Source organism: Anolis carolinensis, unplaced genomic scaffold (genome assembly GCF_035594765.1).
Source record: "Anolis carolinensis isolate JA03-04 unplaced genomic scaffold, rAnoCar3.1.pri scaffold_7, whole genome shotgun sequence".
Classification (NCBI taxonomy): domain Eukaryota; kingdom Metazoa; phylum Chordata; class Lepidosauria; order Squamata; family Dactyloidae; genus Anolis; species Anolis carolinensis.
The window spans coordinates 35845631-35868262 of NW_026943818.1; the positions used below are offsets into that span (position 1 = coordinate 35845631).

The 22632-nt window shown below is 40.0% G+C and overlaps 1 protein-coding gene across 5 annotated transcripts in view; it reads left to right on the forward strand.

Annotated features, from left to right (window-relative positions):
- Window positions 1-22632, forward strand: part of celf5 (CUGBP Elav-like family member 5) — a 47450-nt gene that overhangs the window by 11187 nt on the left and 13631 nt on the right. For all 5 annotated transcript variants that reach the window (XR_010000175.1, XM_062959854.1, XM_062959855.1 and 2 more), the window contains exons 3-7: window positions 15300-15348; window positions 20431-20559; window positions 20638-20717; window positions 21790-21936; window positions 22101-22242. Coding sequence is in view for 4 of the 5 variants with exons in the window: in XM_062959854.1 (XP_062815924.1) it covers window positions 15300-15348; window positions 20431-20559; window positions 20638-20717; window positions 21790-21936; window positions 22101-22242 (547 nt within the window). In the remaining variant the exon portion in view is untranslated. The remainder of the gene's footprint in view (window positions 1-15299; window positions 15349-20430; window positions 20560-20637; window positions 20718-21789; window positions 21937-22100; window positions 22243-22632) is intronic.

Genomic DNA, 22632 nt, shown 5'->3' on the forward strand with positions numbered 1-22632 from the left:
AGACAGACAGACAGATAGATAGATATATTAATGATAGAATAATAGAATCATGAAGTTGGAGGAGACACCAAGGTTCACCCAGTCTAGTCCCTGCAGATGGATAGATAGATAGATAGATAGATAGATGGATGGATGGATAGATTGATAGACAGATAGATAGTTAGATGATATAATCATAGAATCCTAGAGTTGTAAGAGACCCCAAGGGCCATCCAGCCCAGCCCTCTGAGATGGATGGATGGATGGATGGATGGATGGATGGATAGATAGATAGATAGAATCCTAGTTGGAAGAGACCCTGAGGATCACCCAGCCCATCTGCTAAGAGGGAAGGATGGATGGATAGATGATATCTCACGGTCTCTCTCTCGCCTTCCCCCTTCTCTCTTTCTCTGTCTCTCTGTTTCTTTCTCTCTGTCACACTCCCACTCTCTCTCTCTTTCTCTGATTGGAGTTGTTGGAACATGCCTGCTCTCCTATCAGTCCTGCTTTGAGGCTCATCCTTGCGTTTCGTAATGCGAACGGCACACATGTGGTGCCGTAGTATCAGCGGCGTCTGCCCTGGGGCGTTTTGGAGTGCCTGGGCTTGTTTCTTTGCAGCGAAACACTGGGTTGTATTCCGTTGCCATAGGTTATCACACTCCTTTAGAATAATAGAATCCGGGAATTGGAAGGGACCCCCAAAGGCCATCCAGTCAAGAGGGCAGGGCTGAGCCTCTCCTAGTCCAAGATGCAGGGCTCGGAGGGGGGGGGGGGGAGGTGGGCGGGGCCACCAATAGGCAGCCAGGACTGGGATGGGCGGAGTTACGAGCTCTGAGATAGGGCTGAGCTTCTATCCGTGTCCTGCGGCACCTGCCAGGACACAAGGGGCGGGGCTAGAGGAGGGGGCGGGACCTCTTTCCAAGAGGTATACAGAGGCTCAACCCTGTCTCGCGCTCTTGGGAAGAGACCCCGCTCCCGCCCCTAGCCCCGCTTTTTAGTCCTAAAAGGCCTCTCAGGAGAGGTATAGAGGCTCAGCCCTGTCTCATGCTCTTGGGAAGAGGCCCTGCCCCCACCCCTAGCCCCGCCCTTTAGTCCTAAAAGGCCTCTCAGGAGAGATATAGAGGCTCAGCCCTGTCTCGGGCTCTTGGGAAGAAGCCACGCCCACTCCTCTAGCTCCACCCCCTGTGTCCTAACAGGCACCTCAGGTGCTCAGCCCTGTCTCCGGCACTTGGGAAGAGGCCTGGCCCCGCCCCCGTGTCCTAATAGGTGCCATCACCGCCCCCCTGGATCGCTGCCGCACCCACTAGGGGGCAGTAGCGCCCATTTTGGGAATCACTGTAATAGTGTATTATTATTATTATTATTATTATTATTATTATTATTATTATTATTATATTGTACTAGCTGTGCCCGGGCACGCATTGCTGTGGCATAGTCTGGTGGTTAGGATCCCTCTGGTTAGGAAGCAGCCTGGCTTTGAAGCTGTAAGGCTGTTCAGTGGTATTCAAGGCAGCCAAGCGAGGACCCCCTGGTTAGGAGGCATCCTGGCTTTGAAGATGTGAGGCTGTTCCACCATGGCAATGTATTTTAAAAGTGGTGTTAGGCTCCACGCACAGCTATGAGTTCCTCTGGCTAATGTAGTTGTTTCAGTTCCTGGGGAGCCTCTGCGCATGCGCAGTAAACAGTTGGGGGTTTTATGCTATTTGGACTTTATTTCTTAAGGTTTTTTTTTTACTGAAAGACATAGATTGGATGACTATGTCTTTTGTGGCCAAATTTGGTGCTATTTGGTTCAGTGGTTTTGTTGTTTACTCCATGGTAAAAACGCATATAACATTTATATATATATACTAGCTGTGCCCGGCCACGCGTTGCTGTGGCGAAGTATGGTGGTATGGGAAATAAAGTATTAAGGAATTGGTGGTAGTTAAGGTAAAGGTTTCTCCTGACATTAAGTCCAGTTGTGTCCGACTGCACACTGAAGTGGATTATATGGCAGTGTGGAGTCAAGATAATTCAGTTCAAAGCAGATAATATAAGATTATAAATGGGTTATATAGCTGTGTGGAAGGGCCTTGAGTCTACACTGCCATATAATCCAGTTCAAATCTGATAATCTGTATTTTATAGGCAGTGTGGAAGAGGTCTAAGTGAGGCCTAACTCTGCCTGTCCCCTGGGCTGCGTGGGTTGCTAGGAGACCAAGTGGGTGGAGCTTAGCCTTTTAACTGGATAAAAACAATTATTCCTTTCCCTCTAATTAGGACTTTATTTTTCTTTTCTTTTTGTTGTATGAACGTAGAGGCATGGATGAGGGGTTGTGCTGCCAAGTTTAGTGTTTCTGGGATGTGTAGTTTTGTTGTTTTGTCCTAGGCCGAAATTTCATTACCCTTTTATATATATTACATTATAATATTATTAATATTATATGCATATACAATATACTATATTATTAGTACAGCATAATATGATTATTATATATTACTACTAGCTGTGCCCGGCCACGAGTTGCTGTGGCGAAGTATGGTGGTATGGGAAATAAAGTATTGTGAAATTGGTGGTAATTAAGGTCAAGGGTAAAGCTTTTCCCCTGACATTAAGTCCAGTCATGTCCGACTTTGGGGGTTGGTGCTCATCTCCATTTCTAAGCCGAAGAGCCAGTGTTGTCCGTAGACTCCTCCAAGGTCATGTGGCCATAGGCATGACTGCATGGAACGCCGTTACCTTCCCGCCGCAGCCGTACCTGTTCATCTACTCTCATTTGCATGTTTTCGAACTTCTGGGTTGGCAGAAGCTGGGGCTTTAGATAATCTGTGGAAGAGGCCTAAGTGAAGCCTAACTCTGCCTGTCCCCTGGGCTGAGTCGGTTGCTAGGAGACCAAGTGGGCGGAGCTTAGACTTCTAACTGGCAGCAATTGGATAAAAACAATTATTCCTCTCCCTCTAATTAGGACTTTATTTTTCTTTTCTTTTTGTTGTATCAACCTAGAGGCATGGATGATGTGTTGTGTGGTTATATTTCAAGGTTGGGGGGCCTGTAGTTTTGTTGTTTTGTCCGCTGCCCTGATGCCATCACACTTTTATATATATAGATACTAGCTGTGCCCGGCCACGCGTTGCTGTGGCGAAGTATGGTGGTATGGGAAATCAGATAATCTGTATTTTATAGGTAGTGTGGAAGAGGCCTAAGTGAGGCCTAACTCTGCCTGTCCCCTGGACTGAGTGGGTTGCTAGGAGACCATGTGGGCAGAGCATAGCCTTCTAACTGGCAGCAATTGGATGAAAACAATTATTCCTCTCCCTCTAATTAGGACTTTATTTTTCTTTTTGTTGTATGAACGTAGAGGCATGGATGAGGGGTTGTGCTGCCAAGTTTAGTGTTTCTGGGATGTGTAGTTTTGTTGTTTTGTCCTAGGCCGAAATTTCATTACCCTTTTATATACAGTAGAGTCTCACTCATCCAACATAAACGGGCCGGCAGAATGTTGGATAAGCGAATATGTTGGATAATAAGGAGGCATTAAGGAAAAGCCTATTAAACATCAAATTAGGTTATGATTTTACAAATGAAGCACCAAAACATCATGTTAGACAACAAATTTGGCAGAAAAAGTAGTTCAATACACAGTAATGCTATGTAGTAATTACTGTATTTATGAATTTAGTACCAAAATATCACGATATATTGAAAACATTGACTACAAAAATGGCTTGGATAATCCAGAATGTTGGATAAGCGAGTGTTGGATAAGTGAGACTCTACTGTATATAGATTGTTACAATAGCACTGGGTGCATATTTGGCAGCGCATAGAGCTGGGGACAACATGCCGTATCTGTTTCGCCACAACCCTGACAGATTCGTGAAAACAGCACATTAATTGTATTTTAAAGCTCGAGCTCCTGCCTAGGGCTGTCATGTGGGTCAGTGCATCAGTCCATCACATTTTCTGCACATACATGTGCTGCCCTGGGCCTGGCGCATCCACAAAAACTACGAATGCATGACATAATCTGTACAGTGTACCATAATTGTAGAGAATCCATGCACATTGGCTCATTTCCAACATACTATCCATGGAGCAATTGTTTCATGCCGAACGATGCCTTATTGCTTTCGAAAACACAGTAGGCACTGCTCATGCGTTGAGCATCGGCTCATCCACAACATGGTGGCATTGTGTGCATGTGTTGTCAGGGCAATGGTTGATGTATATTTTCTTCTTCGGCAAGTTGTGCCGAGCATACGAACACACTAGACCAGGGGTCCCCAAACTAAGCCCCGGGGGCCACATGCGGCCCTCCAAGGTCATTTATCCGGCCCCCACCCTCGGTTTTAGATTTAGTCTCACCCTAAGTCTGAAATGACTTGAAGGCACACAACAACAACATTAACAACAACAACATTAACAACAACAACAACCATTCTAATTAACTTGACTATCTTATCAGCAAGAAGCAGGCCCACGCTTCCCATTGAAATCCTGGTAGGTTTATGTGGGTTAAAATTGTTCTTATTTTTAAATATTGTATTGTTCTTTTGTGTTGCGCATTGTAGATGGTAAATGGAACCACTCAGATTTGCAGAACAAATAATACAAGAACTTTACTAATTCCAAGAGATCCAAAGAACAATGGTATTCACAATAAACAGTCCTTTTTCAGTCCATAAATCTGCTCTAGTGAAGAATTCAGTCCTGGTTCTTCATCCTCTTAGGAGGCCTTAGAAATAGCAAGGACTCTCTGAGTACAGAGCCATCTTCCCCAGGCAGTACTCAGTCACCACATAGACTCACACTGAACAAAAACTTGTTCAAACCGGTTCTCCAGCAGCAGAACAGAAACAGTTTCAAATCAAATTACAGGTCTTTGCAGGTTCGGCCAATCGGCTTCATGCGCTTCATTTTCCAGTTAACACACAAATATAGCACAGTGCCTTTGCAAACCATAACATTTCTCTTACGTGTGCCCATGAGCCAGAGTCACCCCGCACCACTCAGATTTGCAGAACAAATAATACAAGAACTTTACTAATTCCACGAGATCCAAAGAACAATGGCATTCGCAATGGTCCCTCTGATTGCTTACAGAAAGCCAGCAGTCATAAACAGTCCTTTTTCAGTCCATAAATCTGCTTTAGTGAAGAATTCAGTCCTGGTTCTTCATCCTCTTTTCCCGGTAGCAAACAAGGCCTCAGAAATAGCAAGGACTCTCTGAGTACAGAGCCATCTTCCCCAGGCAGTACTCCGTCACCACACAGCCTCACACTGAACAAAAACTTGTTCAAACCGGTTCTCCAGCAGCAGAACAGAAACAGTGTCAAATCAAATTACAGGTCTTTGCAGGTTCAGCCAATCGGCTTCATGCACTTCATTTTCCAGTTAACACACAAATATAGCACAGTGCCTTTGCAAACCATAACATTTCTTTGACTCTTTTTTTTTGCACTACAAATAAGACATATTTTCATTGGAGCATTGGCTCTTGTTGACAGTAACCCATGGTCCCGCGAACATAGAATGTGTTGCTCATGTGTTTTTCACAATACCGCATAGCATGTCTCGTCAGAGCATTTCCTCGTGCCGTGATGTGTTGGCTGCATTATATAATGTTTGTTCCACATGTGTGGCTCATGCGGGAGAACATAGATGTATTGTTCGCCGCGCCGTGTGCATGAGAGAGCATAGTATGCCTTGGCTCCTTCCTGCTGGCAAAGGCCCGAAGTGGGAGTCATGTTAGGTAACGTCACATGCGTTGATGCGCTGCCATGCGTGAACGCAGTCCCCCGAGGAGACACTGTTTGGGAGGAATGGTTCCAGCGCATGTCGTTCCGGAGATGCAGCGGGGCGCATAGACACATAGAGCCAGAAGAGACCTCCAAGACCATCCAGTCCAACCCCATATTTAGACATATTTAGATAGAGTTGGAAGAGGCCTCCAAGACCATCCAGTCCAACCCCATAGATAGTCAGATAGTCATAATTAGATAGATATAGTTGGAAGAGACCTCTAAGACCATCCAATCCAACCCCATAGATAGTCAGATAGTCATAATTAGATAGATATAGTTGGAAGAGACCTCTAAGACCATCCAATCCAACCCCATAGATAGTCAGATAGTCATAATTAGATAGATATAGTTGGAAGAGACCTCTAAGACCATCCAATCCAACCCCATAGATACAGATAGTCATAATTAGATAGATATAGTTGGAAGAGACCTCTAAGACCATCCAATCCAACCCCATAGATACAGATAGTCATAATTAGATAGATATAGTTGGAAGAGACCTCTAAGACCATCCAATCCAACCCCATAGATACAGATAGTCATAATTAGATAGATATAGTTGGAAGAGACCTCTAAGACCATCCAATCCAACCCCATAGATAGTCAGATAGTCATATATATATATATATATATATATATATATATATATATATATAAGAGAGATGGCATCAGGGCAGCGGACAAAACAACAAAACTACAGGCCTCCCAACCTCAAAATTTGACAACACAACCCATCATTCACGGCTCTAGGTTGATACAACAAAAAGAAAAGAAAATAAAGTCCTAATTACAGGAAGAGGATTAATAGTTTTTATCCAATTGCTGCCAGTTTGAAGGCTAAGCTCTGCCCACTTGGTCTCCTAGCAACCTACTCAGCCCAGGGGACAGGCACAGTTAGGCCTCACTTAGGCCTCTTCCACAGATTATCTGATTTTAACTGGATTATATGGCAGTGTAGACTCAAGGCCCTTCCACACAGCTATATAACCCATTTAGAATCTTATATTATCTGCTTTGAACTGGATTATCTTGACTCCACACTGCCATATAATCCCCTTATGTTTAGTGTGCATACTAAACATAAAGACAACCATACAACAGACATTCAATACCACCACTACCTCAACAATTTCTCACCAACACCACCAGACAACGCCACAGCAACGCGTGGCCGGGCACAGCTAGTAATTAGATATAGTTGGAAGAGACCTCTAAGACCATCCAGTCCAACCCCATAGATAGTCAGATAGTCATAATTAGATAGATAGAGTTGGAAGAAACCTCCAAAGATCATCCAATACAACCCCATAGATAGTCAGATAGTCATAATTAGATAGATATAGTTGGAAGAGACCTCCAAGACCATCCAGTCCAACCCCATAGATATTCATAATTAGATAGATATAGTTGGAAGAGACCTCTAAGACCATCCAATCCAACCCCATAGATAGTCAGATAGTCATAATTAGATAGATAGAGTTGGAAGAAACCTCCAAAGATCATCCAATCCAACCCCATAGATAGTCAGATAGTCATAATTATATAGATATAGTTGGAAGAGACCTCTAAGACCATCCAGTCCAACCCCATAGTCAGATAGTCATAATTAGATAGATAGAGTTGGAAGAGACCTCCAAGACCATCCAGTCCAACCCCATAGATATTCATAATTAGATAGATATAGTTGGAAGAGACCTCTAAGACCATCCAATCCAACCCCATAGATAGTCAGTTAGTCATAATTAGATAGAGTTGGAAGAGACCTCCAAGACCATCCAGTCCAACCCCATAGATAGTCATAATTAGATAGATATAGTTGGAAGAGACCTCTAAGACCATCCAGTCCAACCCCATAGATAGTCATAATTAGATAGATATAGTTGGAAGAGACCTCTAAGACCATCCAGTCCAACCCCATAGATAGTCATAATTAGATAGATATAGTTGGAAGTGACCTCCAAGACCATCCAGTCCAACCCCATAGATAGTCATAATTATATAGATATCGTTGGAAGAGACCTCTAAGACCATCCAGTCCAACCCCATAGATAGTCATAATTAGATAGATATAGTTGGAAGAGACCTCTAAGACCATCCAGTCCAACCCCATAGATAGTCATAATTAGATAGATATAGTTGGAAGTGACCTCCAAGACCATCCAGTCCAACCCCATAGATAATCAGATAGTCATAATTAGATAGAGTTGGAAGAGACCTCCAAAGACCATCCAATCCAACCCCATAGATAGTCAGATAGTCATAATTAGATAGATAGAGTTGGAAGAGACCTCCAAGACCATCCAGTCCAACCCCATAGATAGTCATAATTAGATAGATATAGTTGGAAGAGAGCTCTAAGACCATCCAGTCCAACCCCATAGATAGTCATAATTAGATAGATATAGTTGGAAGAGAGCTCTAAGACCATCCAGTCCAACCCCATAGATAGTCATAATTAGATAGATATAGTTGGAAGAGACCTCCAAGACCATCCAGTCCAACCCCATAGATAATCAGATAGTCATAATTAGATAGAGTTGGAAGAGACCTCCAAAGACCATCCAATCCAACCCCATAGATAGTCAGATAGTCATAATTAGATAGATATAGTTGGAAGAGACCTCTAAGACCTTCCAGTCCAACCCCATAGATAGTCAGATAGTCATAATTACATAGATAGAGTTGGAAGAGACCTCCAAGACCATCCAGTCCAACTCCATAGATAACCCAAAGCTCCTCCCATAAGTCGCATCCTCTGGCTCTGCAAATATGAAACATCTCTTTCTCCTTCTTTCCGCACCCGATTATCCTTCTACCAAGCCCCCACCCAAGGAAGAGCCGGTTGCCGCGGCAACCACAAAATACATGTGGTCCATGGCCGTCTCCATGGTAACAGCTCGTTTTTTTAAATAGTGATTTTATCCCATCTTTACCCCAGTCGAGAGGAGAGTGAGATGTGTCTGCAGAAATGTAGTGGTGTGTATATATATATATATATATATATATATGATTTATATATATGGTCCCTTAACAATGGGACTGTTGTACTAAGTGGAAATACATAGAATTGCTACTGAGTCTTGAGGAGAGGTGGGGAACAAATGAAAGACATTATTATTATTATTATTATTATTATTATTATTATTATTATTATTATTATTATTATTATATTACTACTTGCTTTTCCCGGCCACATGTTGCTGTGGCTTATGGAATCATTTGTTGGCCAGACAGAATAGCAGTGAATAGCCTTGCAGCCTCAAAGCCTGGCTACTTCCTTTGAAATTGTTTAGCCGTTGTTTTGGGTGGCTAAAGGCAGCAGAGCCTTTCTAACCTTTATAACTGGCAGCCAGGGGGAGAACGGCTCTTCCTTGTCCTCTATAATTTGGACTTTATTTTTCTAGGGTTTTTTTTTATTGAAAGACATAGTTTGGATGACTATGTCTTTTGTGGCCAAATTTGGTGTGATTTGGTTCAGTGGTTTTGTTGTTTACTCCATGGGAAAAATGCACATTACAATTTTATAAGGGTAGGCGGGGCCTGCCCTTCTAACTGGCAGCCAGGGGGAGAACGGCTCTTCCTCGTCCTCTATAATTTGGACTTTATTTTTATTTATTTACAGTATTTATATTTTTATAGTTTTTTTTATTGAAACACATTGATTGGATGACTATGTCTTTTGTGGCCAAATTTGGTGTGATTTGGCTCAGTGGTTTTGGTGTTTACTCCATAGTAAAACTGCACATTACGTTTATATATAAAGGCTCTTCCTCATCCTCTGTAATTTGGTCTATTTTTCTAGTTTTTTAAATTGAAAGACATATTTTGGATGACTATGTCTTTTGTGGCCAAATTTGGTGTGATTTGGTTCAGTGGTTTTGCTGTTTACTCCATGGGAAAAACACACATTACATTTTTATATATATAGATAGATATATTATTATAATAGATTTATTTGTACATAACAACACAGCAAACATGCCTATTAGGTCCAAGTCTCTGGGATTATTATAATTATAATTATATTGTTATTTGATACACAACAAGATGAGTAGAGAGCAAACAAGATCAGTATGTGGCATTTTGTATTGGATCCCAAGTGATGTATCAGCGAATAATGCGTGCAGATCCAAGTAAGGTGGCCTTTTGCAGCTGACAGATGGTAATTTTGTTAGTGACAATTGTTTTTAAGTGCAGGTCAAGAGCTTTACGCACTACAACCAGTATGCCGATCACCACTGGGACCACCTTGACTGGCTTGTGCCAGAGTCCTATATTATTATTATTATTATTATTATTATTATTATTATTATTATTATTATTACTACTATTATGACACAGCAAACAAGATAGATATGCTGGATTTCGTATCACAAAATCACAAGTCGAACACTTCCCAAGTGTCTAGGACTGTGTGATGTATTATTATTATTATTATTATTATTATTATTATTACTATTATGACACAGCAAACAAGATAGATATGCTGGATTTCGTTTCGCAAAACCACAAGTCGAACACTTCCCAAGTGTCTAGGACTGTGTGATATATTATTATTATTATTATTATTATTATTATTATTATTATTATTATTATTACTATTATGACACAGCAAACAAGATAGATATGCTGGATTTCGTATCACAAAACCACAAGTCGAACACTTCCCAAGTGTCTAGGACTGTATGATGTATTATTATTATTATTATTATTATTATTATTATTATTACTATTATGACACAGCAAACAAGATAGATATGCTGGATTTCGTTTCGCAAAACCACAAGTCGAACACTTCCCAAGTGTCTAGGACTGCGTGATATATTATTATTATTATTATTATTATTATTATTATTATTATTACTATTATGACACAGCAAACAAGATAGATATGCTGGATTTCGTTTCGCAAAACCACAAGTCGAACACTTCCCAAGTGTCTAGGACTGCGTGATATATTATTATTATTATTATTATTATTATTATTATTATTATTACTATTATGACACAGCAAACAAGATAGATATGCTGGATTTCGTTTCGCAAAACCACAAGTCGAACACTTCCCAAGTGTCTAGGACTGTGTGATGTATTATTATTATTATTATTATTATTATTATTATTATTATTATTATTACTATTATGACACAGCAAACAAGATAGATATGCTGGATTTCGTATCACAAAACCACAAGTCGAACACTTCCCAAGTGTCTAGGACTGTATGATGTATTATTATTATTATTATTATTATTATTATTATTATTATTACTATTATGACACAGCAAACAAGATAGATATGCTGGATTTCGTTTCGCAAAACCACAAGTCGAACACTTCCCAAGTGTCTAGGACTGTGTGATGTATTATTATTATTATTATTATTATTATTATTATTATTATTACTATTATGACACAGAAAACAAGATAGATATGCTGGATTTCGTATCACAAAACCACAAGTCGAACACTTCCCAAGTGTCTAGGACTGTGTGATGTATTATTATTATTATTATTATTATTATTATTATTATTATTATTATTATTACTATTATGACACAGAAAACAAGATAGATATGCTGGATTTCGTATCACAAAACCACAAGTCGAACACTTCCCAAGTGTCTAGGACTGTGTGATGTATTATTATTATTATTATTATTATTATTATTATTATTATTATTACTATTATGACACAGCAAACAAGATAGACATGCTGGATTTCGTTTCGCAAAACCACAAGTCGAACACTTCCCAAGTGTCTAGGACTGTGTGATGTATTTTCTGATGATGTGTGCAGATCCCAGTCGGGTGGCCTTTTGCAGTTGGCAGATTGTGATTTTGTCAATGTATTGTTTCCAAATGCCAGCTGAGATCTTTTGGCATGGCACCCACTGGGACCACCTGCACTGGTTTCTGCCAGAGTCTTTGAAGTTCCATCTTGAGGTCCTGATAGCGGCTGAGTTTTTCCTGTTGTTTTTCGTCAATGTGACTGTCACCTGGGATGGCAACATCAATGATCCAGCAGCTGAGGATATGATCCATGGTTTCGTCGGTTTCCTTGCAGAGTCTGCATTTTGGGTCATCAGCTGATTTTTCGATCTTGGCCTTGATTGCCTTTGTTCTGATGTCTTGTTCCTGGGCTGCAAGGATCAGGCCTTCTGTCTCCTTCTTCAGGGTCCCATTCGTGAGCCAGAGACAGGTCTTCTATTATTATTATTATTATTATTATTATTATTATTATTATTATTATTATTATTATTATTAATGGCCTTTGTCCTGATGTCTTGCTCCTGGGCTGCAAGGATCAGGCCTTCTGTCTCCTTCTTCAGGGTCCCATTCGTGAGCCAGAGCCAGGTCTTCTCCTTATCAGCTTTTCCTTCAATTTTGTCAAGGAACTTTCCATGCAATGTTTTGTGGTGCCAGCTGTCAGCTCTAGTTTGTAGTGTGCTTTCTTGTACTGGTTTTTTGTCTGCTGTGCTTTGAGGAGTTTCTGATTTTTGACTTCAATCAATGCAGGTTCTTCACTTTGCTTGACATCTTCTGCCAGGGCATGTTCTTCTTCTTTGACTGCTTGCTTTACTTGTAAGAGTCCTCTGCCCCTTGATCTTCTAGGCAGATATAGCCGGTCAAGATCACTGCGAGGGTGCAGTGAATGATGAATGGTCATGAGTTTTCTTGTTTTTCTGTCCAAATTGTCCAGTTCCACCTGTGTCCAATTTATAATGCCAGCAGTATATCTTATGACAGGTATGGCCCAGGTGTTATGGCCTTGATGGTGTTGCCTCCATTGAGCTTGCTTTTGAGAATTTTTCTGACCCTTTGTGTGTATTCTTTGCTGACCACAGTTTTCACATGTTCATGCGTGATGTTGTCCAGCTGTATTATGCCCAGATATTTATAGGCCTCTGGCTGGTGACACCTTATTGTTTGGCCATTGGGCATATTTATGCCCTCACTTTCAATGATTTTCCCCTTCTTCAATGCCACTGTCGAACATTTGTTCAAACCAAACTCTATGTTGATATCAGTGCTAAAAATTCGGACAGTGTTGGTCAGAGATTGGATTTCAGTTTCCGTTTTCCCATATAGCTTCAGGTCATCCATGTACATCAGATGCGAAATTTTCTGAGAATTCTTAGATGTTTGATAGCCGAGATTTGTTTTTTGTAAGATTGTTGACAGAGGGATCATGGCGATAATGAAAAGCAGAGGGGACAACAAGTCTCCCTGGAAAATTCCTCTCCTGATGTTGACAAGTCCATAGCTTTCATTTCCAGCAAACAGTTCAATTTTCCAGTGCGCCATCATGTTTTCAATGAAGGTGCCAACGTTTTTACAAATCCCGATGGCGTCCAGGCACTTGATGATCCAGCTGTGTGGGAGTGAGTCAAAGGCCTTTTTGTAGTCAATCCACGTCATGTGAAGATTAGCTTTTCGGCTCTTACAGTTCTCCAGGATCATTTTGTCAATCAATAACTGGTCTTTTGTGCCCCTGCTTTTCCGTTTGTTGCCTTTCTGTTCATCTGGCAAGAGGTTTTTTTCTTCAAGATAGTCTTGAATTCTTCAAGATAGTCTTGAATTCTTGTTGTGTTTCAAATAATAATAATAATAATAATAATAATAATAATAATAATAATAATAATAATAATATTTGAAACACAACAAGATGAGTCCACAGCAGACACTCTGCTGGCTGTTTTATTGAATCACACATCAGACACTTCCCATTATTATTATTATTATTATTATTATTATTATTATTATCATCATTATTATTCGATACACAACAAGATTAGTATACAGCAAACATTATTTATTTATTTATTATTTTATTATATAATTTATATTATATTATTGTTTATATATATATTATTCATTTATTTATTAGCAACATTTATATCCTGCCCTTTTCACCCCAAAGGGGACTCAGGGCAGCTTACTAGTTATATGTACATACAATATATTATATTATTAGCATAACACAACATAAGCATTATATATTACTATATTGTACTATACTACTGTATAGTAATATTACATGTAATTAATGTATATATTAATATTATTATATTGTATTATTACAATTATATTGTATTACATTATAACATTACCAATATTATATGTACATACAATATATTATCATATATTACTATATTGTACTTTACCACTATACTGCACTATTATTAATAATATTACATGTCATATAAATATGCAATTATAATAGTGTATTATTATTATATTGTATTACATTATATTATCAATATTATATGTATATACAATATATTATTAGCATAGCACAATATAAGCCTTATATATTACTATATTGTACTATACCACTATATTGCAATATCATTAATAATATTACATTTAACATAAACATGCAATTATAATGTATTATTATTGTATTGTATTACATTATAATATTATTATCAATATTATATGCATATACAATATATTATTAGCATAGCACAATATAAGTCTTATTACTATATTGTACTATACCACTGTATTGCAATATTATTAATAATATTACATGTCATATAAATATGCAATTATAATAGTGTATTATTATTATATTGTATTACATTATATTATCAATATTATATGTATATACAATATATTATTAGTACAGCACAATCTAAGCATTATATATTACTATATTGTACTATAACACTATATTGCAATATTATTAATAATATTACATGTCATATAACTGCAATTATAATAGTGTATTATTATATTGTATTGAATTATATTATTATCAATATTATATGTATGTACAATATATTATTAGCATAGCACAATCTAAGCATTATATATTACTATATTGTACTGTACCACTATGTTGCAATATTATTAATATTACATGTCATATAAATATGCAATTATAATAGTGTATTATTATTATATTGTATTACATGATATTATCAATATTATATGTAGATACAATATATTATTAGCATAGCACAATATAAGCCTTATATGTTAGTATATTGTACTATACCATTATATTGCACTATTATTAATATTACATGTCATATAAATATGCAATTATAATAGTGTATTATTATATTGTATTATATTATATTATCAATATTATATGTATATACAATATATTATTAGCATAGCACAATATAAGTCTTACATATTACTATATTGTACTATACCACTGTATTGCAATATTATTAATAATATTACATGTCGTATAAATATACAATTATAATAGTGTATTATTATTATATTGTATTACATATTATCAATATTATATGTATATACAATATATTATTAGTACAGCACAATATAAGCATTATATATTACTATATTGTACTATACCACTATATTGCAATATTATTTATATTACATGTAATATAAATATACAATTATAATAGTTTATTATTATTATTATTATGGATGTACAATATATTATATTATTAGCATAGCATAACATGAGTATTATGCTTGTCGACCGCTTCGAATGATTCCCAGTTTTGCTGATATCGCTAATTTTTTCCCTTCCTTTTCCCCAGATGGCGCGGCCGATCCAGGTGAAGCCGGCGGACAGCGAAAGCCGTGGAGGTAGTTGTGGTTGTCTCTCCTTGTTTTGATATTCAGAGGGTGGGTTGCTCTGCCTTTCCCATTGGAATCCAATGGCAGGAAAAAGAGACCATCTAGATGGTCTCATAAGACCATAGGTAAGCAAAGAGACCTCCAAGGACCATCTAGATGGTCTCATAGGACCATAGGTAAGGAAAGTGACCTCCAAAGAAGATCTAGATGGTTTCATAAGACCATAGGTAAGAAAAGAGACCTCCAAAGAACATCTAGATGGTCTCATAAGACCATAGGTAAGCAAAGTGACCTCCAAAGACCATCTAGATGGTTTCATAATACCATAGGTAAGAAAAGAGACCTCCAAAGAACATCTAGATGGTCTCATAAGACCATCGGTAAGGAAAGAGACCTCCAAAGACCATCTAGATGGACTCATAGGACCATAGGTAAGGAAAGTGACCTCCAAAGAAGATCTAGATGGTTTCATAAGACCATAGGTAAGCAAAGAGACCCCCAAGGACCATCTAGATGGTCTCATAGGACCATAGGTAAGGAAAGTGACCTCCAAAGAAGATCTAGATGGTTTCATAAGACCATAGGTAAGCAAAGAGACCTCCAAGGACCATCTAGATGGTCTCATAGGACCATAGGTAAGGAAAGTGACCTCCAAAGAAGATCTAGATGGTTTCATAAGACCATAGGTAAGAAAAGAGACCTCCAAAGAACATCTAGATGGTCTCATAAGACCATAGGTAAGCAAAGTGACCTCCAAAGACCATCTAGATGGTTTCATAATACCATAGGTAAGAAAAGAGACCTCCAAAGAACATCTAGATGGTCTCATAAGACCATCGGTAAGGAAAGAGACCTCCAAAGACCATCGAGATGGACTCATAGGACCATAGGTAAGGAAAGTGACCTCCAAAGAAGATCTAGATGGTTTCATAAGACCATAGGTAAGCAAAGAGACCCCCAAGGACCATCTAGATGGTCTCATAGGACCATAGGTAAGGAAAGTGACCTCCAAAGAAGATCTAGATGGTTTCATAATACCATAGGTAAGAAAAGAGACCTCCAAGGACCATCTAGATGGTCTCATAGGACCATAGGTAAGGAAAGTGACCTCCAAAGAAGATCTAGATGGTTTCATAAGACCATAGGTAAGAAAAGAGACCTCCAAAGAACATCTAGATGGTCTCATAAGACCATAGGTAAGCAAAGTGACCTCCAAAGACCATCTAGATGGTTTCATAATACCATAGGTAAGAAAAGAGACCTCAAAAGAACATCTAGATGGTCTCATAAGACCATCGGTAAGGAAAGAGACCTCCAAAGACCATCTAGATGGTCTCATAGGACCATAGGTAAGGAAAGTGACCTCCAAAGAAGATCTAGATGGTTTCATAAGACCATAGGTAAGAAAAGAGACCTCCAAAGAACATCTAGATGGTCTCATAAGACCATAGGTAAGCAAAGTGACCTCCAAAGACCATCTAGATGGTTTCATAATACCATAGGTAAGAAAAGAGACCTCCAAAGAACATCTAGATGGTCTCATAGGACCATAGGTAAGGAAAGTGACCTCCAAAGAAGATCTAGATGGTTTCATAAGACCATAGGTAAGCAAAGAGACCCCCAAGGACCATCTAGATGGTGTCATAGGACCATAGGTAAGCAAAGAGACCTCCAAGGACCATCTAGATGGTCTCATAGGACCATAGGTAAGGAAAGTGACCTCTAAAGAAGATCTAGATGGTCTCACAAGACCATAGGTAAGGAAAGAGACCTCCAAAGACCATCTAGATGATCTCATAAGACCATCGGTAAGGAAAGAGACCTCCAAAGACCATCTAGATCAGGGGTCCCCAAACTAAGGCCCGGGGGCCGGATGTGGCCCTCCGAGGTCATTTACCTGGCCCCCGCCCTCAGTTTTATAATATATTATATTGTATATACATATAATATTGATAATAATATTATAATGTAATACAATATAACACTAATAATAATACCATATAATAATATTAATTATATATTCTATATTACATATAATATTACTAATAATATTACAGTATAGTAATATATAATGCTAACATTGTGCTATGCTAATAATATAATATATTGTATGTACATATAATTTGTAAGCCACTCTGAGTCCCCTTTGGGATGAGAAGGGTGTGATACAAATGTAGTAAATAAATGCAGTAAATAAATAATAAATTTTAGACTTAGGCTCACCCAAAGTCTGAAATGACTTGAAGGCACACAACAACAACAACAACCCTAATTAACTTGACTATCTCATTGGCCAGAAGCAGGACCACATTTCCCATTGAAATCCTGATAAATGTATGTTGGTTAAAATTGTTTTTATTTTTAAATATTGTATTGTTCTTTAATTGTTCTTGTTGTTGCTGTTGTTGTTTTGCACTACAAATAAGACAAATATGCAGTGTGCATAGGAAGTTGTTTGTATTTTTTTCCAAATGATAATCCGGCCCCTCAACAGTCTGAAGGATTGTGGACCGGCCCTCGGCTTAAAAAGTTTGAGGACCCCTGATCTAGATGGTCTCATAAGACCATAGGTAAGCAAAGAGACCTCCAAGGACCATCTAGATGGTCTCATAGGACCATAGGTAAGGAAAGTGACCTCCAAAGAAGATCTAGATGGTCTCACAAGACCATAGGTAAGGAAAGAGACCTCCAAAGACCATCTAGATGATCTCATAAGACCATCGGTAAGGAAAGAGACCTCCAAAGACCATCTAGATGGTCTCATAAGACCATAGGTAAGCAAAGAGACCTCCAAGGACCATCTAGATGGTCTCATAGGACCATAGGTAAGGAAAGTGACCTCCAAAGAAGATCTAGATGGTTTCATAAGACCATAGGTAAGAACAGAGACCTCCAAAGAACATCTAGATGGTCTCATAAGACCATAGGTAAGCAAAGTGACCTCCAAAGAATATCTAGATGGTTTCATAAGACCATAGGTAAGAAAAGAGACCTCCAAAGAACATCTAGATGGTTTCACAAGACCATAGGTAAGAAAAGAGACCTCCAAAGAATATCTAGAGGGTCTCACAAGACCATAGGTAAGCAAAGTGACCTCCAAAGAACATCTAGATGATCTCACAAGACATAGGTAAGCAAGGAGACCTCCAAAGAACATCTAGAGGGTCTCATAAGACCATAGGTAAGGAAAGAGACCTCCAAAGAACATCTAGATGGTTTCATAAGACATTGGTAAGGAAAGAGACCTCCAAAGACCATCTAGATGGTTTCATAAGACCATAGGTAAGGAAAGAGACCTCCAAAGAACATCTAGATGGTTTCATAAGACCATAGGTAAGGAAAGAGACCTCTAAAGACCATCTAGATGGTTTCATAAGACCATAGGTAAGGAAAGAGACCTCCAAAGAACATCTAGATGGTCTCATAAGACCATAGGTAAGAAAAGAGACCTCCAAAGAATATCTAGAGGGTCTCACAAGACCATAGGTAAGCAAAGTGACCTCCAAAGAACATCTAGATGATCTCACAAGACATAGGTAAGCAAGGAGACCTCCAAAGAACATCTAGAGGGTCTCATAAGACCATAGGTAAGGAAAGAGACCTCCAAAGACCATCTAGATGGTTTCATAAGACCATAGGTAAGGAAAGAGACCTCCAAAGAACATCTAGATGGTTTCATAAGACCATAGGTAAGGAAAGAGACCTCTAAAGACCATCTAGATGGTTTCATAAGACCATAGGTAAGGAAAGAGACCTCCAAAGAACATCTAGATGGTCTCATAAGACCATAGGTAAGAAAAGAGACCTCCAAAGAATATCTAGAGGGTCTCACAAGACCATAGGTAAGCAAAGTGACCTCCAAAGAACATCTAGATGATCTCACAAGACATAGGTAAGCAAGGAGACCTCCAAAGAACATCTAGAGGGTCTCATAAGACCATAGGTAAGGAAAGAGACCTCCAAAGACCATCTAGATGGTTTCATAAGACCATAGGTAAGGAAAGAGACCTCCAAAGAACATCTAGATGGTTTCATAAGACCATAGGTAAGGAAAGAGACCTCTAAAGACCATCTAGATGGTTTCATAAGACCATAGGTAAGGAAAGAGACCTCCAAAGACCATCTAGATGGTTTCATAAGACCATAGGTAAGGAAAGTCACCTCCAAAAGCCTTCTAGATGGTCTCATAGGACCATATGTAAGGAAAGAGACCTCTAAAGACCATCTAGATGGTTTCATAAGACCATAGGTAAGGAAAGAGACCTCCAAAAGCCTTCTAGATGGTCTCATAGGACCATATGTAAGGAAAGAGACCTCTAAAGACCATCTAGATGGTTTCATAAGACCATAGGTAAGGAAAGTCACCTCCAAAAGCCTTCTAGATGGTCTCATAGGACCATATGTAAGGAAAGAGACCTCTAAAGACCATCTAGATGGTTTCATAAGACCATAGGTAAGGAAAGTCACCTCCAAAAGCCTTCTAGATGGTCTCATAGGACCATAGGTAAGGAAAGCGACCTCCAAAGACCATCTAGATGGTTTCATAAGACCATAGGTAAGGAAAGAGACCTCCAAAGACCATCTAGATGGTTTCACAAGACCATAGGTAAGCAAAGAGATCTCCAAAGACCTTCTAGATGGTTTCATAAGACCATAGGTAAGCAAAGAGACCTCCAAAAACCAGGTAGCAGCACTCCGAAAACAGAAAAATTCCAGACAGGGATCAATCGGGGGGCAGCTAACGACTCTGAACAAAGGATTCCGCCAGGCCAGGAGGTGAGGCTGGGAAGGCCATTTAATGCTAATCAAGGTGATTAATTGCAACATTCACACTGGCCTCCAACAGACCCAGATATATAAACCTTCCCTGCTTAGTTTCTCCAATATACCTCCCAACCTCTGAGGATGCCTGCCATAGATGTGGGCGAAACGTCAGGAGGGAATGCTTCCGGAACATGGCCAGACAGCTTGGAAAACATACAACAACCCCAAGTTATTATTATTATTCTGCATCTATGGCAGAAGGGTTAGGGTTGTGGTGAGTCTACTGGGCTGTATGGCCATGTTGTTGTTGTTGTTGTTTACTTCTAGGAGACCGGAAACTCTTTGTGGGCATGCTGAACAAGCAGCAGTCGGAAGAAGACATCCTCCGGCTCTTTGAGCCCTTTGGGGCCATCGACGAATGCACCGTCTTGCGGGGCCCGGACGGCAACAGCAAAGGTTTGCGCCCATTCCTTTGCCAAAGACAACGAGGGGGATACAACGTTCTTCTCATCCTCTCCTTTTCCTACTTTCTAGGATGCGCCTTTGTGAAGTTCTCCTCTCATACAGAAGCCCAGGCAGCCATCCATGCACTCCACGGCAGCCAAACGATGCCCGTGAGTACGAATCCACAATGCTTTGTTTGCGTACAAAATCCATTCCCAGTCTTGATGAGCTCAAACCAGTCAGCGTTTGGTGGAATCTCTGTCTCTGGAGGTTTTGAAGCAGAAGCTAGGTGGCTATCTGTCAGGAGGGGTTTGGTTGTGTCTTCCTTAATGTCAGAAGGGGGTCGGACTGGATGGCCATCAGTCGGGATTGATGGAATGGCGCCTTAATGACAGAATGGGTTGGACTGGATGGACATCTGTCGGGAGGGATGCTGGGCCCATAACCACTGTTAGAGCGCGCGGTTTGGATAAACACACATACAGCGGAAGATCAACGAAGAATCACTGGCACCAATAAAGAGGCTGAAGCCTGTTTGGCTATCTACAAAAGATTTACTAACAAACTGAAAACTCTCAAGACGATATATACAGACAGAGTTCAGAGAGGCAGAGAGCAGAGGGCAGAGAGGATAACACAGGGAGCTATTTATAACCACCTCTGCTGTCTGATGCAATACACAGTTAACTCTTTACACACTCACATAGTGGACAGCAGACAGTGCATGATGCAATCTCCAGCTCACATTGCAACACTATAACTCAATTATATTTAAACAACTCTATATACAATCATTCCCACTTCAACAGGATGTCCATCTGTTGGGAGGGATTGGATGGTGCCTTTCTTAATGGCGGAAGAGGGTTGGACTGGATGGACATCTGTCGGGAGGGCTTGGATGGTGCCTTAATGACAGAATGGGTTGCACTGGATGTCCATCTTCCAGGAGGGCTTGGATGGTGCCTTCCTTAATGTCAGAAGGGGGTCAGACTGGATGTCCATCTGTCGGGAGGGCTTGGATGGTGCCTTCCTTAATGTCAGAAGAGAGTTAGACTGGATGTCCACCTGTCGGGAGGGCTTGGATGGTGCCTTCCTTAATGGCAGAAGTATAGTCCTACCTGGACTATACTTCTGCCCCTTCCTTTGTGTCAGAAGGGGGTCAGACTGGATGGCCATCTGTTGGGAGGGCTTGGATGGTGCCTCCCTACCTGGACTCTTCCTTATTTCCTTCCTTCCTCGCAGGGCGCCTCCTCCAGCCTGGTGGTGAAGTTTGCGGACACGGACAAGGAGCGGACGCTGCGCCGGATGCAGCAGATGGTGGGGCAGCTGGGCATCCTCACCCCGTCCTTCGCCTTGCCCTTCAGCCCCTACGGGGCCTACGCCCAGGCCGTGAGTCTGGTCCGTATGAAAGGCATCTATTAGTAGACTCCAACCTGAACCTGAGCCAAGAGTGTGATGCGGCAGCTAAAAGGGCCAATGTGATTCCCAAGGTCTGGAAACGGTGAATCTTTACTCGCAGAGCCCAAAATCTGTTCCCTTGCTTGTTTTTGCAGCTGATGCAGCAGCAGACTGTCCTCTCGGCCTCGCACGGCAACTTCGTCAGCCCGACGCTCACCTTTTCTCCGTGCCACATCCAGCAGATCGGCACCGTCAGCCTCAACAGCTTACCCAGCTCTCCCATCACACAGACGTCAGGTATGTATATACCTTGTGAGGGGGTGAGAGAGGCAGACGTCTCTGTGAACCTTGCAATGTTGATGAGGTTGAGTGGCCATCTGTTGGGAGGGATCAGATTGTGTCACCATATGAGGGGAAAAAAAGAAGTAATAATAATAATAACAAAAATAATAACTTTATTCTTGTAGCCCACCTCCATCTCCCTAAAAAAAACTTAGAAAAATAAAGTCCAAATTAGAGGACCAGGAAAAGCCGTCTCCCCCCCAGCTGCTAGTCTGTATATATATAAATGTAATGTGCATAATTCCCATGGAGTAAACAACAAAACCTCTGAACCAAATCACATCAAATTTGGCCTCAAAAGACATAGTCCTCCAAACTATGTCTTTCACTAAAAAAAACCTAGAA